This window comes from Schistocerca americana, chromosome 5 (assembly GCF_021461395.2).
Source record: "Schistocerca americana isolate TAMUIC-IGC-003095 chromosome 5, iqSchAmer2.1, whole genome shotgun sequence".
Lineage (NCBI taxonomy): Eukaryota > Metazoa > Arthropoda > Insecta > Orthoptera > Acrididae > Schistocerca > Schistocerca americana.
In genome coordinates this window covers 428767870-428793750 of record NC_060123.1, presented here as the reverse complement: position 1 = coordinate 428793750, position 25881 = coordinate 428767870, and the positions used below count along the sequence as shown (strand labels likewise).

Genomic DNA, 25881 nt, shown 5'->3' with positions numbered 1-25881 from the left:
ATCATCATACCTGCAGGGAGTACTCTAGTGCGCCTCCCGTTACACGGAAATTCTCAGCTCATCCAGACATTACTGACGTAGTGCCCCATTATCCTCATTACTTGCGGCATTTTGCCGATTCCCATAAGAGTTCGAGCGTGATGTGGATCCACACTGAAGTGACCATCGACTGTCCTCACCTTAGTTATATACTTGGTGTTTGTTTTTTTTCGGACTAGACATGACATTTATTAAAAATATTGGAAATAAAAAAATATTAAGTATATAGATATCAATCTTTTGAGGTAGAGTAAGTTTTGGGTACTTCTCGTTAAACTTAGTTCTTGGGGCATATCTTCCAATGGTTCAAATTGCTCTAAGCACTATGAGACTTAAAATCTGAGGTCGTCAGTCCCCTAGACTTAGAACTACGTAAACCTAACTTAAGGACATCACACACATCCATGCCCGAGGCAGGATTCGAACCTGCGACCGTAGCAGCCGCGTGATTCCGGACTGAAGCGCGTAGAACCGCTCGGCCACAGTGGCCGGCTACAGGTTTTCGAACTCACCGAATCAGCTGTATAAAACTCTCAAGTTTCAAATCTCGCCACCCTTGGTAAAATTTCTGCACATGTCCATGACCCCTCTGATGCTACACTGTCAGTCACTTTACTATTTTGCTCGAGGTATGGGTTGATTTTAACACTTTGGCTCCAACTGACGAACAGCACTAATGAAATGTTTCAGCGAACTGACAATATCTGTCGATCCAAATGACGCCGTTGGCAGAGCATAACACAGCTACTGATCAGCGGGCTTGAGGGTCCGTTGGAGAAGTTTTGCTGTTGTTAGGAGTATGGCTGTGGGAACACATTCCGAACAAAAACTGTTTACTTTTTAGATATAGTTTTATTAGAAAAAGAATATGTTAGATAGGTAGATCTGCGACGGTCAGCGTCCACTGGAGTACTTTTCCCGGACGGCCTGCCAGACGCCGGGGTGCCGGCTGTCCAGGAAGTCCATGAGGTGCATCGCGCTGGCCGCCTGCTGCGGCGAGCACCGCCGGCACTCGTTCAGCACCACCTCGGGAATCACCCCTGCAACACCGTGCCAACATGTAACAAGCGGACACACTGTGCTAGCACCAACCCCATCACAATAGCAAACGACATTAAGAGGATCACAATTAACAGATCTTCAGCGTACAAAAACACTTTCAATGGTACAGCTAATGGTTAACTGGGTTGTTACACTGAGAGCAATCTCCGCTTATGCTGTTTAATTTCCGCCCCCTTTAATAAGAAGGGAGTGGGTAAGGCAACGAAAATTATCAGGAGCAGTTGTGGGAGAACACGTATGAGATTTTCCCCCAGCCAGTCCTCTGATTTCCTAGTCTTAGCAGAGTATGAGCAGTTTTAATTGCTGGTATAAGAGATTAGATTAGTATTTGTTCCATAGATCATGAATACGACATTTCGTAATGATGTGGAACGTGTCAGGATTATACGAGGGTCAGTCAAAAAGTAATGCCTCCTATTTTTTTTTCTACGTTTAATTGTCAGGAAATTTAAATGCAATTACATAGGTTGAAAACCACAACATTGAGGATCATTTTGTCATTTTTCAATGTAATCTCCGCCCATCTCTACAGTTTTGGTCCATCTTTGAACAAGGGCATGTATCCCAGCACGGTAAAAATCACAGCTCTGCTTCCTAAGCCATTGACGCACGGATGTTTTGACGGCCTCCTCATCTTCAAAATGAATCCCACGATGAGCTTCTTTTAGTGGCCCGAACAGATGGAAGTCTGATGGTGCCAGGTCAGGGCTGTATGGGGGATGAGGCAAAACTTCCCATCCAATTTTGACAATCTTGTCAGAGGTGTGACGACTGGTGTGTGGTCTTGCATTGTCATGCAAAAGAAGAACATCTGCCATTGATTTTGTTGGGCGAACTCGCTGAAGACGTGCTTTAAGTTTGTTGAGGGTTGTGACGTATTGAACAGAATTTATTGTGCATCCCTGCTCCAAAAAATCAACCAGAATCACACCCTCTGTACCCCAGAAAACTGTTGCCATAACTTTCCCTGCCGATCGCACAGTTTTGAATTTTTTCTTCCTCGGCAAGCTTGTGTGACGCCACTCCATTGACTGCCTCTTTGATTCGGGTTCAAAAAAATGCACCCATGTTTCGTCCCCGGTCACAATTTTTTTCAGAAACTCATCTCCCTCCAAACGGAAGCGCTGCAAGTGTTGGGAGGCTATTGTTTTCCTTGCCTCTTTATTCTGATCGGTTAACATTCTTGGAACCCACCGTGCACAAACTTTTGAGTACCCCAATTGTTTAATAATCGTGATCACACTGCCTTTACTAAGAGAAATAATGCGACACACTTCATCTGCAGTCACCCGACGGTCACCACGAATGATGTCATCAACTTGCTGAATGTTGTGTGGAGTCACTGCACTCACCGGCCTGCCGCTCCGCTTTTCGTCAGTCAACGGTGTTTGCCCTTCAGCTTCCTTACAACGACGAACCCATCGTCTAACAGTGCTGACATCCACTGTCACAACACCATACACCTTCTTCAGTCTTTCATGAATGCGTATGGGCGTTTCACCTTCTGCATTCAAGAATTCAATCACACAACGCTGTCTCAAACGAACATCGATGTCGGCCATCTTACAAACTTCTGCTGTGCTGCCACCTGTTGACACAGAAAGTTACTACTGCAGTGGATTGCAAAAGAAGGTTTGAGGAATGGCGCCAAATTCAAATTTTTCACTTAACTTAATTTCTTTAAGTAGAAAAAAAATGGGAGGCATTACTTTTTGACCGACCCTCGTAAAAGGTGTCTATACAAGATATTACACTACACAAAATATTACATGACAATATTTTTAATTTTTTTATATTTTTATTTATTGTAATTTTTTTGTAGGGGTTGGGAAATTACCCACTTACTATATCCAAAAATTCATCTAATGAGTAGGAGGGGTTGCCATTAAGAAATTCTTTTAATTTCCTTTTAAATGCTATATGGCTACCTGCCAGACTTTTGATGCTATTAGGTAAGTGACCAAAGACTTTTGTGGCAGCATAATTTACCCCCTTCTGAGCCAAAGTTAGATTTAACCCAGAGTAGTGAAGATCACCCTTTCTCCTAGTGTTGTAGCCATGTACACTGCTATTACTTTTGAATGCGTTCGGATTGTTAATAACAAATCTCATAACTGAATATATATATTGTGAGGCTACAGTGAAGATTTCTAGCTCTTTAAATAAGTGTGTGCAGGATGATCTTGGATGAGCTCCACCAATTATTCTGATTACATGCTTTTGTGCAATGAACACTCTTTTACTCAATGATGAGTTACCCAGAATATGATGCCGTACGAAAACAGAGAATGAAAATAGGCGTGGTAAGCTAATTTACTCAGATGTATATCGCCAAAATATGCAATGACCCTAATAGCATAAGTAGCTGAACTCAAACGTTTCAGCAGATCCTCAGTGTGCTCTTTCCAGTTCAACCCCTCGTCAATGCATAGACTCTTACCTACCGATTTCTGATCGAAGCCTATATTTATTAATGGGGTCATTCCATTTACTGTATGGAACTGTATATACTGTGTTTTGTCAAAGTTTAATGAGAGCCCATTTGCAGAGAACCACTTAATGATTTTCTGAAAAACATCGTTTACAATTTCACCAGTTAATTCTTGTCTGTCGGGTGTGATAGCTATACTTGTATCATCGGCAAAAAGTACCAGCTTTGCATCTTCGTGAATATAGAATGGCAAGTCATTAATATATATTAAGAACAGCAGAGGACTCAAGACCGAACCTTGCGGCACCCCACTGAGAGCGAAGTCTTAACTTAAAGCTTGATTTTGGCTTCACGCCTGTGTAAGGACACGGCTGGGCGAGTCCTTGTGAAGTGAGTTTTGTATAAGAGGGGACGTCGCTTCGACGGTGGCCAGTGCTGTCGGGGGAGAGATAGCCACTCCCTAACAATAGGAGATAGTTACATGTTCCTCCGGTGATGTTAGGCGACTTCCAGGTGTTGAACTAAACGGCGACGGAGACGTTAGATGTAAAGTTAGATGGGCTGAACTGGTGGCACCAGAAGAGGCTGGGCTGAATGACTATATCTTCCCAGTAGATGCTCGGACATGTCTTGGGATAGACAGTGGAAAGAGAAGCACTCTTTGTAGTTACAACGTAAAGACATTTTTTAAAAGGATCCAAAATCCATGACAAATTGGCACCAAAATGGTTTGCACAAACACGCACTGTCTCTCTTGTTCCTTTTCTGTCTATTTCTGTATAAATCTTTCGTGGAAAATTTCCTCTGAGGCTCGTTAGGAGGGGATGAGAAAAAATCAGTTTCTCTCTGCCCCGTTGGCTGAACTCCAAAATTTAATGTAGAGATGGTATGAAATGAAAACAGATTCGCACCTGACTGGCGGATCAATAGTTGCTTGTACGTGATTAGCCAGCAAACTGGCTTAAGCGTTTTCTTATTCAGAGTATAAGTGGGGCTTAGAAAAGACGTAGCGTATTTATTCTGGTTTTAGATTCCGAAATACAAGGTTCTTGGCCGATGGACTCTGGAGGAGGCAGACGCAGGAAGCTGGACGTTAGCGGCATCGCGACTACTGTCGTTGGAGGAAATCAGCACCGACTTTTTGATGGTAAGTGCAGTACTGCAGGTTGTGTGTTAAGTTCTATTAGGCATTGTTCATTCTAAGATGTGAGTTTTTCACCAGATTAATTTCGGTAACCTAATTAGATTCCTGATTTTCAGTTCACGAATGGATTATAAATTAATTACTCATATCCTGCTGCTTATTTTTCAAGAACTGCTCATACAAATACCGAATGGGTGGCTTCGGTACACTTTTGATGCTTGATTAAACTTCTCGTAGCCATATATGATGATCCATGCGATTGTCTGTGGTTCTACCAAATTCCATAAGCCTTGAGCCCAGGTGATGGAGAGTATGCACTTCCATCTCTCTTGTCTCACCAGGTTTCCGTACGGTCCACGCAGACGAGAGTTTTATGTGTGGTATTAGAGATCCCCTAAGCAGATGAAAAACCACTATCATCGCCTGTGGTCGAAATTCGACGAGTTGCGTCAGTGGACCTGATTTGTGATAGCAAATGGAATTGGATCTTAAAGTGTCTGCAGTTTCAGTAGCAGAACTGATACGTCGTAAATTCTACGTTGTAGCCACGTGTGTTCTTGAAATAATTCTTTGGTTTCTCTTTAATTGTTCGATCATCTGAAGTGAGTTCTTGATACACTGCGTTGAAAAATAAATTTTGTGCTAATGGCGGCAAATTAACTTTTCCCTTATGGCAACACAATATGAATGCCGCTCTATCGCGTAAAGTCACCTCAGACGCGAAATGATTTGCATTACAAAATGCGCACTGTACATTCATCAAACCGCAATTACAGTTCTCAAATTTATTTGGAATTATGCTCAGTGCACATTTAAATGTATCTTTCAGAATGTCGTAGTAGTATCGTTATCAACATATGCATTACTCCTATTACTTTCTCTACATAGGAATTGTGTCTCTCTAGCTCTTCGTCTTTCAGTCCAACCCGTTAATGTTCTTCTTGCAGGCATAGCCTAAAATAAATATAGTTTCCCTATAATAAGGGACGTTGTAGTTACTCAAAATGAAGATACTGAAAATTAGGAACACACTAAATTTTGTGGTGATGGCGGCAAACGAACACAGAGGTAGTTCCGTTTACTCTTAGACCAAAGAAAGTGAAAAAACATAAACAACATTTGTTGTCGCCGACGGCTTCGTTACGACGTTTAGTTTTCCACTGTTGACAACATCAACGATGTATCAGTTCGGTATTGTAGCTGTCCAGTATGCATGTGTTACTGCAAATGAACTATCTGCAACATTTAAACATGAACGTCCCTAAAATGTAACTTCACGAAACGTTACTTTCGTGTGTCATTTCTACAGTAGCACCCGATCGTTACGTGTGGTAGAAGTTGGCAGCGAAGTCAGAGACAAACGAAAACTTCTCAACTGTGTCTACTTCCATTTACCTCTCCTAACGTTTATGTACACATGTGATTTTTTTCTGTTGAGCACATCTACAGCAAAGTTCCTTTCGAATTATTTAAGTTTCATTGGCTCCGGGAATAATTAATTTTAACAATCGGTACTTCAATTTTCGATGCTCACGTATTAATATTATTATCGTTAAATAAAACAGATGCATTATCATTATGAATGTCCACAGTACTACTGCTTTCTCTACGCAAAAATTGTATCTGTCTAACTCTGCATCTTCCACTCTGGCCCGTTGGCATGCTACGTTTAGGCATGTCCTGAATAAATATGCAGTTTCTGCATAAGTCAGAAGTCGTAGCTTTTACTCAAAATGAAGGACTGAAAAATTAGTAACTTCTGGTAACGGCAGGAAATGAGCACACAGTTGCTCTTACAGAAAAACAAGCGAAATAATGACGCCAATGTACAACCTTATTTACAAACCCCGTTACTACAATATGTTATGACGTAACAGTTGTCGCATTGTAACTGCCCGGTATGCATGTTTTACTGCAAATGAACCATACAAATATGAAAGTCCCTATAATGAGATTTCACGAAATGTTGTCGCTTTCGTGTATAGTTTCTACCACATAATCTGATCGGTGCCCAGGGCAGAGGTTGGTTGTTGTTGTTGTTGTTGTGGTCTTCAGTCCTGAGACTGGTTTAATGCAGCTCTCCATGCTACTCTATCCTGTGCAAGCTTCTTCATCTCCCAGTACTTAGTGCAACCTACGTCCTTCTGAATCTGCTTAGTGTATTCATCTCTTGGTCTCCCTCTATGATTTTTACCCTCCACACTGCCCTTCAATGTTAAATTTGTGATCCCTTGATGCCTCAGAACATGTCCTACCAACCGGTCCCTTCTTCTTGTCAAGTTGTGCCACAAACTCCTCTTCTCCCCAATTGTATTCAATATCTCCTCATTAGTTATGTGATCTACCCATCTAATCTTCAGCATTCTTCTGTAGCTCCACATTTGTAAAACTTCTATTCTCTTCTTGTCCAAACTACTTATCGTCCATGTTTCACTTCCATACATGGCTACACTCCATACAAATACTTTCAGAAACGACTTCCTGACACTTAAATCTATACTCGATGTTAACAAATTTCTCTTCTTCGGAAACGCTTTCCTTGCCATTGCCAGTCTACATTTTATATCCTCTCTACTTCGACCATCATCAGTTATTTTGCTCCCCAAATAGCAAAACTCCTTTACTACTTCCTACTCTAATTCCCTCAGCATCACCCGATTTAATTCGACTACATTCCATTATCCTCGTTTTGTTTTTGTTGATGATCATCTTACATCCTCCTTTCAAGACACTGTCCATTCCATTCAACTGCTCTTCCAAGTCCTTTGCTCTCTCTGACAGAATTACAATGTCATCGGCAAACCTCAAAGTTTTTATTTCTTCTCCATGGATTTTAATACCAACTCCGAAGTTTTCTTTTGTTTCCTTTACTGCTTGCTCAATATACAGATTGAATAACATTGGGGAGAGGCTACAACCCTGTCTCACTCCCTTCCCAACCAGTGCTTCCGTTTCATGCCCCTCGACTCTTATAACTGCCATCTGGTTTCTGTACAAATTGTAAATAGCCTTTCGCTCCCTGTATTTTACTCCTGCCACCTTTAGAATTTGAAAGAGTGTATTCCAGTCAACATTGTCAAAAGCTTTCTCTAAGTCTACAAATGCTAGAAACGAAGGTTTACCTTTCCTTATCTTTCTTCTAAGACAAGTCGTAAGGTCAGTATTGCCTCACGTGTTCCAATATTTCTACGGAATCCAAACTGATCTTCCCCAAGGTTGGCTTCTAATAGTTTTTCCATTCGTCTGTAAAGAATTCACGTTAGTATTTTGCAGCTGTGGGCTATTAAACTGATTGTTCGGTAATTTTCACATCTGTCAACACCTGCTTTCTTTGGGATTGGAATTATTATATTCTTCTTGAAGTCTGAGGGTATTTCACCTATCTCATACATCTTGCTCACCAGATGGTAGAGTTTTGTCAGGACTGGCTCTCCCAAGGCCGTCAGTAGTTCTAATGGAATGTTGTCTACTCCCGGGGCCTTGGATTGACTCAGGTCTTTCAGTGCTCTGTCAAACTCTTCACCTACATTCTCTTCCATTTCCAGAATAATGTCCTCAAGTACATCGCCCTTGTATAGCTCTTCAATTTTCGATCTACAGATTTGGAGCTTTTAAGCGTGATAGGGAATGTAACATTAGTGTTATGAATGTGAAGGCATCTTGTCCTGTGACCGCTCTTAATGGTCACATACACACATTATTTTTTCTTTGTGCACATCCGTGGCAAAATACGTTTCGGATTATATAAGGATCATTGGTGTCAAATGTGTGTGAAATCTTATGAGACTTAACTGCTAAGGTCATCAATCCCTAAGCTTACACACTACTTAACCTAAATTATCCTAAGGACAAACACACACACCCATGCCCGAGAGAGGACTCGAACCTCCGCCGGGACCAGCCGCACAGTTCATGACTGCAGCGCCTGAGACCGCTCGGCTAATCCCGTGCGGCTCATTGGTGTCCTTGCACAATTAATATTAAAAATCAGTACTTCAATTTTCGTGTCCACGTATTGATATTATGACTTGATTTTGTTTTCTTCGTATGTCAATGCTATCTAAACCGTTCTAAATTGTTCAAATGGCTCTGAGCACTATGGGACTTAACTTCTGAGGTCATCAGTCCCCTAGAACTTAGAACTACTTAAACCTAACTAACCTAAGGACAACACACACACATCCATGCCTGAGGCAGGATTCGAACCTGCGACCGTAGCGGTTGCGCGGTTCCAGACTGTACCGCCTAGAACCGCTCGGCCCAATCTGTCAAGTAAGGCTATACAAGAAATATTAAGTGAGCAGAAGTAATATGAATTAATCGTTTGCTTTCTATAGATACTATATATCCCTTCCTCATCAATTAATAAGTTTAATGATTGCCATTGTATTTATATTTGAATAATGGATCAGTTCACCCATCGCAATTCTGAACCTGGTAAAATTTAAATACAGCTAACTCTATCGCGAACGCTTACAAGTTTGTTTACTAATACAGTACACAAATTTGCAGTCCTCGCCCCACAATGTTATACATAGCCTACCCTGCGGTGATCACTTATTCAGCAATAACAGGAACGTTACACACCACATGATCAAAAGTATCTGGATACCGCTACGTAATGTGGAATTATGCACTAGATGTCACGAGTATCTGACTCGCCAGTATGAAAGGAGGTGGGGAACATTGTCGGTACAGATTCGAACAGCAGACCGGGTCGTTCAGAAGGGGTCAGTGACATCAAACGTGGACTATAATCCGTTCAGCATAAGAATAAACCTGATGTAATCATTGCACAATGTGTTCTTCCGCGCTTGCTGGAACCTCATTGGATTTCGGTTTCACGTGGGACTGCAGCCAAGCTGTCTCGAGTGCTATCAGGTACGATAATAAGGGAACGTTTTGTGTTGTGCGTTACGCGCACATCGACTTAGCGATAATACGGGACAACAGCTTTACCGGCGCATTTAATTTGGACAGCACTGGCCGGTCAGCTGGTACAGCTAGCCTGCAGTGACGTGGCCAGCTGCAGTTCACACGTAAAAAGAGACGAGCAATACAGATTCGAATGTGATTTAATTTTTAAGCAGAATGAAATAATACACTGCAAATCACCCACAATACGCTCCTTAGACGACTAGACGAAATACTCAACACCATATCGTTATTAGCTAACGTACTATTGTAATTAAAAACAAGAATAATGAAAATTCCTGACTTAAACACAGGGAAACTTATGCATAAGCTGTGTGCAACATCAATAATTAATATTTTGTATTTGAAATGGAAACAGGAATTTCGCGTCCAGTATGTAATTAGAAACAAGAAGATGTGCTTTATTCATAAAACCGAGCGGTTCTAGGCGCTTCAGTCCGTAACTGCGCTGCTGCTATGGTCTCAGGTTCGAATGCTGCCTCGGGAATGGATCTGTGTGATATCCTTAGGTTAGTTAGGTTTAAGAAGTTCTAAGTCTAGGGGACTGATGCCCTCGGATGTAAAGTCCCATAGTGCTTAGAACCATTTGAACCATTATTCATAAAAAATGATGATAAGTTGTATAATTACGAGATGTACGTATTTCAAGGGGCAACGGCCTTGTCGCAGTGGATACACGGTTTCCCGTCAGATCACCGAAGTTAAGCGCTGTCGGGCGTGGCCGGCACTTGGATGGGTGACCATCCGGGCCGCCACCCATAGTTGCCATTTTTCGGGGTGCACTTAGCCTCGTAATGCCAACTGAGGAACTACTCGACCGAATAGTAGCGGCTCCGTAAAGGCCGGGAGAGCGGTGTGCTGACCACACGCCCCTCCTATCCGCATCCTCAGCTGAGGATGACAAGGCGGCCGTATGGTACCGAATGGCCTCTCGTGGCCGAAAGACGGCGTGAGTTAGTTAGGTATTTCAAATTGAACGAGAAATGATACTGGGGTGATTTGAACCAACAAATGAAAACCGCATTTGGTTCACGACCCGTCACGCTACCGACTGCGCTACACGTTAAGAGGCTCCGGAACGCCCTATACTTGCAATGTTAAAATAACGCTTATAAATTACATCTTTCCTCACAAAGTATTTGAGGTAGGAAGTTGAACTTTTTACAGATTATTTATTGGAATATGGGCTACAACTTAACACAGGGATTTTACAAAATTTTAGTTCAGTTATTAAAGATGATTTTTTTTTTCAATTGTAATGAAAATTCACAACATTTTTTTTGCAATTTTTTATTTATGTATTCAAAAATATACAGTTTTTTGGAAAAAGGCTGTGTTAAATTATGCAGAAGGTACTGCGTAACATTTACTGAAAGTTTGAAACAAATATGTTTGGAAGATCCTTAGAAAACATGTAATTAGTATGAGAAAATAAAAGTTTTGGGAATCGAGCGACAAAGATTGGATTAACTTTTTAGTGCATTCCAGGTCCATAGGATGGATTATCTTCATTCTCTGCAAACTCCTCCTCCAGCTCCCTCTTGTTCCTCCTCCTGTTTACTCTTGCTTGTATTTCTAGACTCTTTACAGCCCTGTCTGCAGCCTGAAGGCGTTCCTTGTCTAAAGCAAGCATCGCTCGTTGTTGTGTTACTAGATTTTGCTACCATTTTCTTCAGTTGCAGTTACTGCAACACTGTTCCAAAAGGTGGTCATGTATGAACACTTATCACATTTCAGTTGTATTTCACTAGCAAGTCCTACGTGCTTTATTACGGAGAGTTCCAGACCAACTTCACTACAATGAATACATCTTACACAGTTTGAAAAAATTCCTTTGAGAACCGACATATCAAATATTTCATTCACATCCGATTCGCCCATAAAACATTCATAGTTTTCACTCATTGAACCAAGCTTCTTCTGTGAAGTATTTTCTTTCCCACTTTGACTGCTATGGGCAGGTGTACTTGAGAGGTTAGGTTCACTCACTTGGTTATCGTCTTTATTGTTTACAGTAATAACACATACCTTTGGCTTTCCAACATTTCTCCTTTTCTTAAAAGCCTTCAGAGGATTTCTAATAACTTTACTTCTACTCATTATTATACTTCAACAAAACAGAGACTCAAGAAACAGAATTAATTACGAATATTTTCGAGATAACGACAGAGTAAATAAATATGAAACAATCGACAATCACACCAGCGATATATATTGAACCATCACAGGTTAGCCACAACACATGCTTTATCTCACATCACTGAAATGTACCTGATGAACACGGACGTTAATAATAACACCATTTGACAGCAGTTTAACAGCGCCACAGTGGGTCACGCCCATGTAGAACACATTTAAAAAAAAATTTAAAAATAGTTGTAGTTTTCGGAATTGAATAAATTATATATCTATTAAAAGGTAATAGTCTGCAGATTCAGAAAACGCAAAAAAGTAAAAATTGAACTTTTCAGGATTTTGAGCCTTTCCGGAGCCCCTTATGGGTGTTTCTTTATCAACTGCATTATATACATCGTTGTGAAAACTTCAAAGCCGAATATCTTCGTAAATTTATGAAAAACATTAAGAACAGCCTATTTCTCGGCATTTTTAATTGTGTTCCAAGCGCGTTTCATTACGGAACAGAAAGCAGCCTCAGCCATTTCCAAACTGCGCATTAACAGCGCGACAATCAGAGCACAACCCTGCAGAGGCTGTGACTGTACACGATTTTTGAAATAAAAACTGCGTAGCTAAAGCGTATTAAGAAAAACTTTGATGGCTGTTAATACACTACTGTCCATCAAAATTGCTACACCACGAAGGAAGAAGATCCTGTGATGTGCAAATGATTAGCTTTTTAGAGCATTCACACAAGGTTGGCGCCGGTGGCGACACCTTCAACGTGCTGACATGAGGAAAGTTTCCAACCGATTTCTCATACACAAACAGCAGTTAACCGGCGTTGCCTGGTGAAACGTTGTTGTGATGCCTCGTGTAAGGAGGAGAAATGCATACCATCACGTTTCAGACTTTGATAAAGGACGGATTGTAGGATATCGCGATTGCGGTTTATCGTATCGCGACACTGCTGCTCGCGTTGGTCGAGATCCAATGACTGTTAGCAGAATTTGGAATCGGTGGGTTCAGGAGGGTAATATGGAACGCGATGCTGGATCCCAACGGCCTCGTATCCCCAGCAGTCGAGATGATAGGCATCTTATCCGCATGGCTGTAACGGATCGTGCAGCCACGTCTCGAACCCTGAGTCAACAGATGGCGACGTTTGCAAGACAACAACCATCTGCACGAACAGTTCGATGACGTTTGCAGCAGCATGGACTATCAGCTCGGAGACCATGGCTGCGGTTACCCTTGACGCTACATCACAGACAGGAGCGCCTGCGATGGTGTACTCAACGACGAACCTGGGTGCACGAATGGCAAAACGTCATTTTTTCGGACGAATCCAGGTTCTGTTTACAGCATCATGATGGTCGCATCCGTGTTTGGCGACATCGCTGTGAACGCACATTGGAAGCGCGTATATTCATCGCCATACTGGCGTATCACCCGGCGCGATGGTATGGGGTGCCATTGGTTACACGTCTCGGTCACCTGTTGTTCGCATTGACGGCACTATGAACAGTGGACGTTACATTTCAGATGTGTTACGACCCGTGGTTCTACCCTTCATTCGATCCCTGCGAAACCCTACATTTCAGCAGGATAATGCACGACTGCATGTTGCAGGTCCTGTACGGGCATTTCTGGATACAGAAAATGTTCGGCTGCTGCCCTGGCCAGCACATTCTCCAGATCTCTCACCAATTGAAAACGTCTGGTCAATGGTGGACGAGCAACTGGCTCGTCACAATACGCCAGTCACTACTCTTGATGAACTGTGGTATCGTGTTGAAGCTGCATGGGCAGCTGTACCTGTACACGCCATCATAGTTCTGTTTGACTCAATGCCCAGGTGTATTAAGGCCGTTATTACGGCCAGAGGTGGTTGTTCTGGGTACTGATTTCTCAGGATCTATGCACCCAAATTGCGTGAAAATGTAATCACATGTCAGTTCTAGTATAATATATTTGTCCAATGAATACCCGTTTATCATCTGCATTTCTTCTTGGTGTAGCAATTTTAATGGCCAGTAGTGTACATTTGAATATCTTAAAGTTTCATTTAATGTAATTTAGTAATAAGATATCTAATACATTAGTAGGACCTACTTCCAAGAGCGTAACAACACCAGTGTACGTGTGCTACGTCTTCTGACCAATCATCGCGTTTGTGTTTGTTTACATCAGGTTTATTCTTATGATGAACGGATTATAGTCACCCGTTTTTGTCACCTGAGGGACATATCCATGAGGGTCATTTCAAGCCTTCTAAAGTTGACCAATTGACTGTTGGTGGTGTGAAAGTGAAGTGGAGACGCGAAGGAACAATCACAGCTAAACCAAGAGCAGATGGACCTCAAGTACTGACGAACAGGGACCGACGAGTATGGTTGTAAAGAATCACATGAAATCACCACAAGCAATCACTCGTGAGTTTCAATGTGTTATCAGCAAGGCGAAGTAAGTTAAAAAAAGTGTACAATGGTCGAGTACCTCCTGATAAGCAATACATTTCTGCAGTCAGTGCTATGTGACGCTTGAGATGGTGTAAAGAGCGGCACCACAGGACTTTGGAGGACTGGAAACGAATGATTTGGAATGACGTATCATGCTCTACCTTGTGGCAATCCGACGAAAGCGTTTGGATTTGTCGAATGCCTGGAGAGCGTTATCTGCCATTATGGCTACATCCAGTGGTGGAGTACAGAGGAATTGGTATTATGGAACTGGGGTGTTTTTGTGGTTAGTGTGTGGCTCCACTATTGCAGTTGAGAAAACGCTTCATACGGAAGGATATGGACACATTGTTATAGCGATGCGCACTGCTTGTAGCTGAGGAACAGTTCTTTATCAGCAAGACAATGTACCAAGTCATTTACTAGCATTTGTGAGGTAGTGATTTGTGAATAACATTCGTGAAATGGACAGGCCTGCTCAGAGTCCCGACTTGAATCCATTGTAGCAACTTTAGTATAAATTAGAACGTCGATTTCACTCCAGACCCCAGCATCCGCATCAACACTTTCTCTGGTCTCCGATCTTGGGGAAGACTGGGCGGCCTTTCCTGCACCGACATTGAGACACATCACTGAAACTGTCGCCAACAGAGTTCAAGCCGTCATAAAAGGGAAGGATGGGAACATCCTGCATTACTGTCCATTAAAAGGTGTTAGGATACTTTTGATCAGATAGTGTACGTCTTTACCCGTCAAGCCATCGTGCTGGTTATCGGGGAGGATACATACTGCACTGTGCGGCTGGTCCCGGCGGAGGTTCGAGTCCTCCCTCGGGCATCGTTGTATGTGTTTGTCCTTAGGATAATTGAGGTAAAGTAGTGTGTAAGCTTAGGGCCTGATGACCTTAATAATTAAATCACATAAGATTTCACACACATTTGAACATTTTTGAACATATGCACCAGGTTCATTCACTCCTCTCACCCCGCTTTTGATACTCCATTTTCGGGTGGTACGCGAGGAGAAAGGGTGCCGGAACCCCACCATGTGGGTCGATTTCTCTCATTTTAGCACAGTGATCATTACGCGAGATGTATCTTGCACATTGTTGGACGTAAGTACTGCAAAGCCAAGAAGAATAGAAAATAACGAAATTTTACTTGTTATGTGTATACAGTATGCTAAAGGGTATCCTAATAAGACAGAGCAATTTAATTTTTGAGTAAAATACCGTGTGGCTATAATTAAATTTTACCTATTTAACGCGTTGTAAAATGGAAACTAATTACCGAGCGAGTACCAAACTTGGTAGAAATAATGTCAAGGACATGGGGAAGGGAAATAACGCAAAATCAATTCAACTGAAACGTCCCCTTAGAAAAATTATACATGACTGTGCTTAAACTGACACAATATTTTTAGCGCAACGGAATCTGACTTTCAATAATCCCTACAAAAGAATGGCCCTGACTAACATAAACCTATACCTTTCACACATCACTTACCTCACGAAAATCTTCGTTACTCAAGCTACTGCAATACAACGAGCGCCACTACTGCCAGCTAAATAAAAGATTCAAACTACTGAAGGCACTAACTACTGACAGGCATAGTTAGCAAATGAAAGATTTTAATAGAGAACAAGCAATGTACTTACCTTAATAGTGTTCAAAAGTCATAATATTATATATGTCCATTATATCCAATATTACAAATTTACTCTTTCTGATGGACACACGTCCAGATCGTCCGCTCTCAAAATTCCGCCATCTCTCTCCCCACATCCACCACTGCTGGCGGCTCACCTCCAACTGCGCAACGCTACGCGCTGTGAACAGCCAACTGCCCAACACTACAATAGCCAACAAAAATGCAAACCAGCCACAGACTGCGCACAGCACAGCCAGTGATTTTCATACCGAGCGCTACGTGGCGTTACCAATATAAAAACCTAAACAGCCTACTTACAACACTTTTAATGTGCTGCTACGGTACATCATACCATTACATACCGGTACCATTACAGCTACAAAAGGGGCTCAATATGGCGCCCATCAGTGTCCAGAAGAGTCTGAAAGCGCAGGTTCACATTGTACACAGCAGAAGGAAGCATGACCGTATGTATGCTGACTACCTCTCTTGATATGCTGGGCTGCAGATCAGCATACGTGCGAATGATCTCTTGGTAAACCTTGTCCTTCAGGTAGCCCCACAATCAGAAATCACAGGGAGTGAGATCAGGTGATCGTGTCGGCCAAGCATTTGGAAACGATCGACTGATAATTCAATCGTTTCCAAATGCGTTTCGAAGAAGCAGATGAACTTCAAGATTGATGTGCGGTGGGGCCCATCTTACATGAAAACTTTTGAGTTCAATTCGTCTCTCTCCTGTAGGGAGGGAATGACATGTTGGCAAAGCATCTCGCAGTAACGCTGGCCAGTCACACAGCACGTCTTTGGCCCTTAGGCGCCAATCTGTTCAAAAAAGAATGCGCCAATAACGAACGTAGTCATGGAGCCACACCATCCGGTGACACGTTCACCATACAGAGGAAATTCATGCACAGTGACTGGAGGTGAAGATCCCCACAATCGTAAATTCTGTGCTTTCGCCTCACCCATCAGAGAAAAATGAGCTTCGCCTGTTCACAGGATGCTCCAGGGCCAGCCCTCGTCAAAAATCCTTGCGAGAAAATGGAGATCGAAGTCAACAAGTTGTTTCTTTCCTTTCGATTGGCGTATGGAGTGCAGAGATAACGATTGTTTGAATGCCTACGTGCGCGCTGTAATTTGTCTAATCCTATCTCTATGGGCTCCGCCCCCTTAGCTGACTTCAATGTGAAGGGCGCGGGTTCGATTCCCAGCGCTGTTGGCGAATTTTCGTTTGTGGGAAGACTGGAACGGGGTGCACACAGCCTCGTGGTGCAAACTGAGGAGCTACCTGAACGAGAAGTAGCGACTCCTGGACACGAGAACACAACGGACAGGAGAGCGTTGTGGTGACCTCACATCGCCGCCCCCTCTCCCCATACCACATCCAATGACGCCATTGGGTTCAAATGGTTCAAATGACTCTGAGCGCTATGGGACTTAATTTCTGAGGTCATCAGTCCCCTAGAACTTAGAACTACTTAAACCTAAATAACCTAAGGACATCACACACGTCCATGCCCGAGGCAGGATTCGAACCAGCGACAGTAACGGTCGCGCGGTTCCAGACTGTAGCGCCGAGAACCGCTCGGCCATCCCAGCCGGCTCCGCCATTGGGAAGGATGACACTGTGGTCGGTCGGTACCGATAGGCCAGGTAGGACCTGTGTACAGAATTCACGTATATTCGTGATCCTCAGATTAGTGATCATAGGAAGTTGTCTCATATTCCTAGATTCCCCATTTAATACTGTTTCTCGAAACATTGCAAGTAGGTTTTTGCGGAATAGTTGGCGTCTGATACCAAGTGCCAGGTAGTTCACGCACCTCAGCATTTGCTGTAACACTCTAACGTGGGTCCAGCAAACCTCCGGCCATTCTTGCTGCCTTTCTTTGTATACGTTCAATATCCCCCGTTTACGTCATATATTATGACTAGAAATCTGAGTGACACGCGTGCTTTCGCAATTTCATTCGTATAATCTTTGAATGCTCCCGGCATCCTAGGAATGAATCTAAAGCAGCCTCATCTACGACTGAGCCTATGTCATCACTGCATTTCACCCCAGGTACACTATGTGATCAAAAGTATCCGGACACCCCAAAAAATACTTTTTCATATTAGGTACATTGTGCTGCCACCTACTGCCAAGTACTCCATATCAGTGACCTCAGTAGTCATTAGACATCGTGAGAGAGCAGAATGGGGCGTTCCGCGGGACTCAACGACTTCGAACGTGGTCAGGTGATTGGGTGTCACTTGTGTCATACGTCTGTAGGTGAGATTTCCACACTCCTAAACATCCCTAGGTCCACTGTTTCCGATGTGATAGTGAAGTGCAAACGTGAAGGGACACGTACAATACAAAAGCGTTCTGGCCGACCTCGTCTGTTGACTGACAGAGACCGCCGACAGGTGAAGAAGGTAGTAATGTGTAATAGGCAGACATCTATCCAGACCACCACACAGGAATCCCAAACTGCATCAGGATCCACTGCATGTACTATGGCGGTTAGGCGGCAGATGACAAAACTTGGATTTCATGATCGAGCGGCTATTGATAAGCCACACATCGCGCGGTAAATGCCAAACGACGTCTCGCTTGGTGTAAGGAGCGTAAATATTGGGCGACTGAACAGTGGGAAAACGTTGTGACGAATCACGGTACACAATGTGGCGATCCCATAGTAAGATATGGCGAATGCCCGGTGATCGTCATCTGCCAGCGGTGGTATTATGGTGTGGTCGTGGTTTTCATGGAGGGGGCTTGCACTTCTTGTTGTTTTGCGTGGCACCATCACAGCACAGGCCTACATTGATGTTTTAAGCACCTTCTTGCTTCTCACTGTTGAAGAACAATTCGGGGATGGCGATTGCCTCTTTCAACACGATCGAGCACCTGTTTATAATCCACGGCCTGTGGCGGAGTGATTACATGACAATAACATCCCTGTAATGGACTAGCCTGCACAGAGTCCTGACCGAATCCTATAGAACAGCTTTAGGATGTTTTGGAACGCCGACTTCGTGCCAGGCTTCACCGACCGAAATCGATACCTCTCCTCAGTGCAGCACACCGTGAAGAATGGGCAGCCATTCCCCAAGAAACATTCCAGTACCTGATTGAACGTATGCCTGCGAGAACGGAAGCTGTCATCAAGGTTAACGTTGGGCCTACACCATATTGAATTCCAGCATTACCGATGGAGGGCGCCACGAACTTGTAAGTTAGGTGTCCGGATACTTTTGATCACACAGTGTATTTGTGTGGAATGGCTTGAGCCAAGTGTGACTCTCCGATACTGTAGTTTTTGCGTTCAGTGAAGCAAAACTTTAAACTCTTTCAGGGAATACTACGTTATAGATAACCGCATAATCAGTAAAAATTGTGAGATTCCTGAAAATTTTCTACAATAAAACACTGAAAATTTCGTGCTTCAGCACATGTCAAAATTTAAAAAAAACTGACGATCGAAATTTTTTGAATTTTCTACTTAAAAATGGCTCAGGGAAGATATGGCAGTTGTGGTTTTCAACAATAAATACATTTAACAACCAAAAACGACTGAGAAGTCCTTAAAAATTTTATATGCCTGCGAACCCATCTAGGAAAAATTAATCAACTTCCACGAGTCTGAACATTACTAGCAGTATAGTCGACTGCAAAGGCACTCGCACTGTGCAGTCTTCGTAAATGAGCCAGCAGACGTACCCTGATTTGGCTGTAATGTGCTATGCTCTTAGCAGATGGAAGCAGGCTGAAACAAACTGTTGGCAGAGTATCTTAACCCTAGATTACTAAACTCTTGTAAAATTTACGATTGCAGTTGGTACCAATTCGCGGTTCTCGCCAGTCTGGTATTGTCAGCACAGCGTGTAAAACAGGACACCTTATATTTATTTTCTATGTGACATATCATTAGCAACCTTATAATTGTAGTTAATTAGTGCATAAACTATAAATCATGACGTCCTTTGAGCAAAATATGGAGTAGCAAAATTTACGATGGTTCAGTAATAATTCAACATTGTCCCTCTTTAGTGTTCTAGGGTTAACGGACAGGGTGACTACTTATCAGTTTGCTAGCTGTGAACCATGACAAAACAGCCGGTTAGATTGACACCGTGAACTGTGTGTTCAAAAACATTTTCCCAGGAAATCCGCCTCGGGAACCACAGGGCACTGGGTCCTTTTCCTTTCCCAGGCCTGTTTTAGCGCATTACATTGCGCGGAAATTTCAGCGCTGCCAAAATTCAGAAATTTTCAAAAAAGTGCTTTCTCCGTCCGCTTGTGCTGTCAGTCGTTTTGCACCAAGCTCAGCTGAACATAAAGGAATAACTCTTCTGGCCACTGATGAACGACCTAGGTAAGGCCACACCCGCTACAGTTTATAATAAAATGTAACACCAGAAGTGTATACGAGAGTTTGTAGAGCATTCTGAACTAAGTGTTTTATAATCAAGGTCAAACGATCAGAAGAAACTGAAAATTCGACGTACTGATAATATAAAACATCTGAATTGGTTCTCCGCAGAAGCAGTGAGGAGAACAATATGTGGAAAACACGGGGAGCATGGTAGCATATGTGTTAGACGTCAAGGAATACTTTTCATAGTACTTGAGGGAGACAGAGAGGGTAAAAATTGTAGGAGAAGACAGATTAGAACATATGCTACAAATCATCGAAGATGTTGGGTGCAATGGGCTTATATCTGAGAAATACTCTGAAGCGGCAAAGAAACTGGTATAGGCATGCGTATACAGAGATATGTGAACGGGTAGAATACGGCGCTGCGGTCGGCAATGCCTATATAAGACAACAAGTGTCTGCGCAGTTGTTAGATCGGTTTCTGCTGCTACAATGGCAGGTTATCAACATTAAGTGAGTTTGAACGTGGTGTTATAATCCACACAAGAGCGATAGGAGACAGCATCTCCGAGGTAGCGATGAAGGGGGATTTTCCCGTGCGACCATTTCACGACTGTAACGTGACTATCAGGAATCCGGTAAAACATCAGATATCCGACATCGCTACTGCCGGAAAAAGATCCTGCAAGAACGGGACCAACGACGACTGAAGAGAACCGTTCAACGTGACAGAAGTGCAACTCTTCCGCAATTTGCTACACATTTCAATGCTAGGCCATCAGCAGGTGTCACCGTCGATATGGGCTTTCGGAGCCGAAGGTCCACTTGTGTACCCTTGATGACTATACGACACAAAGCTTTACGCCTCGCCTGGGCCCATCGACACCGACATTGGACTGTTGATGACTGGAAACACGTTGCGTAGTCAGACAAGACTCGTTTCAAATTGTATCGAGCGGATGGTCGTGTACCGGTATGGAAACAACAATGGACCTTGCATATCAGTAATGGACTGTTGAAGCGGGTGGAGGCTCTGTAATGGTGTGGTTCAAATGGCTCTGAGCACTATGGGACTTAACTTCTGAGGTCATCAGTCCCCTAGAACTTAGAACTACTTAAACTTAACTAAACTAAGAAGATCACACACATCCATGCCCGAGGCAGGATTCGAACCTGCGACCGTAGCGGTCGCGCGGTTCCAGTCTGTAGCGCCCAGAACCGCTCGGCCACCCCGGCCGGCAATGGTGTGGGGCGTGTGCAGTTGGAGTGATTAGGGGCCCCTGATACATCTAGATACGACTCTGACAGGTGACAAGTATGTAAGCATCCTGTCTGATCACCTGCATCCATTCACGTTCTTTCCGTGATTTCCCTAAATGGTTCAAATGGCTCTGAGCACTATGGGACTTAACTCCTAAGGTCATCAGTCCCCTAGAACTTAGAACTACTTAAACCTAACTAACCTAAGTACATGACACACATCCATGCCCGAGGCAGGATACGAACCTGCGACCGTAGCGGTCGCGTGGTTCCAGTCTGTAGCACCCAGAACTGCTCGGCCACCCCGACCGTCGATTTCCCTAAATCCCTCTAGGCAAATGCCGGGATGGTTCCTTCGAAAGGGCACGGCCGACTTCCTTCCCCGTCCTTCCCTAATCCAATGAGACCGATGACCTCGCTGTCTGGTCTCCTCCCCCAAACAACTCAACCCACCCAACCCCAACCCATTCACGTCCGTTGTACATTCCGACGGACTTGGTCAATTTCAGCAGGAAAATGCGCCCAGAATTGCTACAGAGTGGCTCAAGGACCACTCTTCTGAGTTTAAACACATCCGCTTGTCACCAAACTCCCCAGACGTGAACATTATTGAGCATATCTGGGATGCCTTGCAACGTGCTGTTCAGAAGAGATCTCCACCCCCTCGTACTCTTAATGATTTATGCACAGCCCTGTAGGATTCAGGTGTCAGTTCCCTCCAGCACTATTTCAGACATTAGTCGAATCCATGCCTCTTTGTGTTGCAGCACTTCTGCGTGCTCGCGGCGGCCCTACACGATATTAGATTAGATTAGATTAATACTTGTTCCATAGATCATGAATACGACACTTCGTAATGTGTGGAACGTGTCAGGTTAATAAAATATGTCTGTACAAGATATTGCATTACACAAAATATTGCATGACACTAATGTTTAAGTTGGTTTTTTTCCCCTCCCTTACTTTATATCTAAAAATTCAGCCAATGAGTAGAAGGAGTTGTCATCTAGAAATTCTTTTAATTTATTTTTAAATGTTGGTTGGCTGTCTGTCAGGCTTTTGGTGCTGTTTGGTTGGTGACCAAAGACTTTTGTGGCAGCATAATTTACCCCTTTCTGTGTCAAAGTCAGATTTAACCCTGCATAGTGAAGATCATCCTTTCTCCGGGTGTTATAGCTATGCACACTGCTATGACTTTTGAACTGGGTTGGATTATTAACAACAAATTTCGTAAGTGAATATACACTCCTGGAAATTGAAATAAGAACACCGTGAATTCATTGTCCCAGGAAGGGGAAACTTTATTGACACATTCCTGGGGTCAGATACATCACATGATCACACTGACAGAACCACAGGCACATAGACACAGGCAACAGAGCATGCACAATGTCGGCACTAGTACAGTGTATATCCACCTTTCGCAGCAATGCAGGCTGCTATTCTCCCATGGAGACGATCGTAGAGATGCTGGATGTAGTCCTGTGGAACGGCTTGCCATGCCATTTGCACCTGGCGCCTCAGTTGGACCAGCGTTCGTGCTGGACGTGCAGACCGCGTGAGACGACGCTTCATCCAGTCCCAAACATGCTCAATGGGGGACAGATTCGGAGATCTTGCTGGCCAGGGTAGTTGACTTACACCTTCTAGAGCACGTTGGGTGGCACGGGATACATGCGGACGTGCATTGTCCTGTTGGAACAGCAAGTTCCCTTGCCGGTCTAGGAATGGTAGAACGATGGGTTCGATGACGGTTTGGATGTACCATGCACTATTCAGTGTCCCCTCGACGATCACCAGTGGTGTACGGCCAGTGTAGGAGATCGCTCCCCACACCATGATGCCGGGTGTTGGCCCTGTGTGCCTCGGTCGTATGCAGTCCTGATTGTGGCGCTCACCTGCACGGCGCCAAACACGCATACGACCATCATTGGCACCAAGGCAGAAGCGACTCTCACCGCTGAAGACGACACGTCTCCATTCGTCCCTCCATTCACGCCTGTCGCGACACCACTGGAGGCGGGCTGCACGATGTTGGGGCGTGAGCGGAAGACGGCCTAACGGTGTGCGGGACCGTAGCCCAGCTTCATGGAGACGGTTGCGAATGGTCCTCGCCGATACCCCAGGAGCAACAGTGTCCCTAATTTGCTGGGAAGTGGCGGTGCGGTCCCCTACGGCACTGCGTAGGATTCTACGGTCTTGGCGTGCATCCGTGCGTCGCTGCGGTCCGGTCCCAGGTCGACGGGCACGTGCACCTTCCGCCGACCACTGGCGACAACATCGATGTACTGTGGAGACCTCACGCACCACGTGTTGAGCAATTCGGCTGTACGTCCAGCCGGCCTCCCGCATGCCCACTATACGCCCTCGCTCAAAGTCCGTCAACTGCACATACGGTTCACGTCCACGCTGTCGCGGCATGCTACCAGTGTTAAAGACTGCGATGGAGCTCCGTATGCCACGGCAAACTGGCTGACACTGACGGCGGCGGTGCACAAATGCTGCGCAGCTAGCGCCATTCGACGGCCAACACCGCGGTTCCTGGTGTGTCCGACGTGCCGTGCGTGTGATCATTGCTTGTACAGCCCTCTCGCAGTGTCCGGAGCAAGTATGGTGGGTCTGACACATCGGTGTCAATGTGTTCTTTTTTCCATTTCCAGGAGTGTATATACTGTGAGGTTACTGTGAGGATCCCTAGATCCTTAAATAGATATCTGCAGGATGACCGTGGGTGGGCACCAGCAATTATTCTGATTACACGTTTTTGAGCAATAAATACTTTTCTAATCAACGATGAATTACCCCAGAATATGATGCCATACGAAAGCAGTGAATGAAAGTAGGCATAGTAAGCTAATTTACTGAGATTCTTATCACTAAAATTTGCAATAACCCTAATAGCAAACGTAGCTGAACTCAGACATTTCAGCGGACCATCAATGTGTTGCTTCCAGTTTAACCTCTCATCAATGGACACACCTAAAAATTTTGAAAATTCTACCTTAGCTACAGACTTCTGTTCAAAGTCTATATTTATTACTGGAGTTGTGCCATTTACTGTACGGAACTGTATATACTGTGTTTTATCAAAATTTAAAGAGAGTCCGTTTGCTGAGAACCACTTAATAATTTTGTGAAAAACATCATTTACAATTACATCACTTAGTTCTCGGTTTTTGGATGTTATTATTACTATACTTGTATCATCAGCAAAAAGAACTAACTTTGCATCTTCATCAATGTGGAATGGTAAGTCATTAATGTATATCAAGAACAGTAAAGGACCTAAGACCGAACCCTGTGGGACCCCGTACCTGATAGCCCCCCAGTTTGAGGAATCAGCTGTTTAACATATATGAGCCGGCCGGAGTGGCCGTGCGGTTATAGGCGCTACAGTCTGGAACCGCGTGACCGCTACGGTCGCAGGTTCGAATCCTGCCTCGGGCATGGATGTGTGTGATGTCCTTAGGTTAGTTAGGTTTAAGTGGTTCTAAGTTCTAGCGGACTGATGACCACAGTAGTTAAGTCCCATAGTGCTCAGAGCCATTTGAACCATTTGAACATTACATGAACCACTTATTTCAACTTGCAACAAGCAGGTGAACTAGTTTCTTTGGCTCTTCAGTGTATGTTAGCATGGGAGAGAAATTCGTGGCGGGTGTGTCAAACAAGTCAGAATCCGGTGACGCAAAAAAAAAAAAAAAAGAAAAAAAGTGAGAGGTCCGCCCAGCCTATAAAAGTAATGCTTATCATTGTGCCGTATTTCGCAAGTGGCCCAAGGCATGTACGCTTGAGATTGGTGTACGAGCCTGTGCGGCAGAGCAGGCGCACTCACGCTTGAGATTGCGCCCGATGGCGTCGCAGGGGGCGTCGCCCAGAACGCACTCGATCTGGCGGCGCACGAAGCCGTCGTCGGAGAGCACCCTGGCCAGGTGGTGGGTGCTGCCCCTGCTGGCGGCGGCCAGCACGTGCGGCGACACCGGCTGCGGGGGCGGCGCGGGTGCCTGGGGGCGGCCGGAGGCGGCTCGCGGACCCAGCGACGCGCACAGCACCAGTACCACCAGCAGCGACCCGGGCAGCGGCATCGTGTGGACTGACTCGGCCGCCGGCCGGGGTATCTCTAGAAGGGGCGCTTTCACACCCCGTCAGGTACGCTTTCCCCGGCCGCATCCTGGTGCTAATGCACTTTCCACCCCAAGGCACGGGGCGACGCGCTGATGGAAAATACGGCGCTTCTACCGATAAGTACTTTCTACTGCGGCCCGAGCTATTGCAAATCGTCGTTTGACAGTAGTTGTTACGTCAGATGAACCATGTAAGTGCGTAAATGAAAGTCCTTCGTTGAAATTCGCTGCATGGTGCTCCTCGAAATTTTCATTTCTTCTGATCAACGACAAGTCGAGGTTTATC

General features: G+C 44.3%; 1 protein-coding gene across 1 annotated transcript; it reads right to left on the bottom strand.

The window, feature by feature from the left end:
- Positions 1-933: 933 nt before the first annotated feature.
- On the bottom strand, positions 934-25641 carry LOC124616412 (allergen Tha p 1-like). Its single transcript, XM_047144718.1, has 3 exons — positions 25505-25641; positions 25307-25419; positions 934-1079 (listed from the first exon to the last, which is right to left on the bottom strand). The coding sequence occupies exons 1-3, from the start codon at positions 25639-25641 to the stop codon at positions 934-936; spliced, it is 396 nt and encodes a 131-aa protein (XP_047000674.1).
- Between the last annotated feature and the right edge of the window lie 240 nt (positions 25642-25881).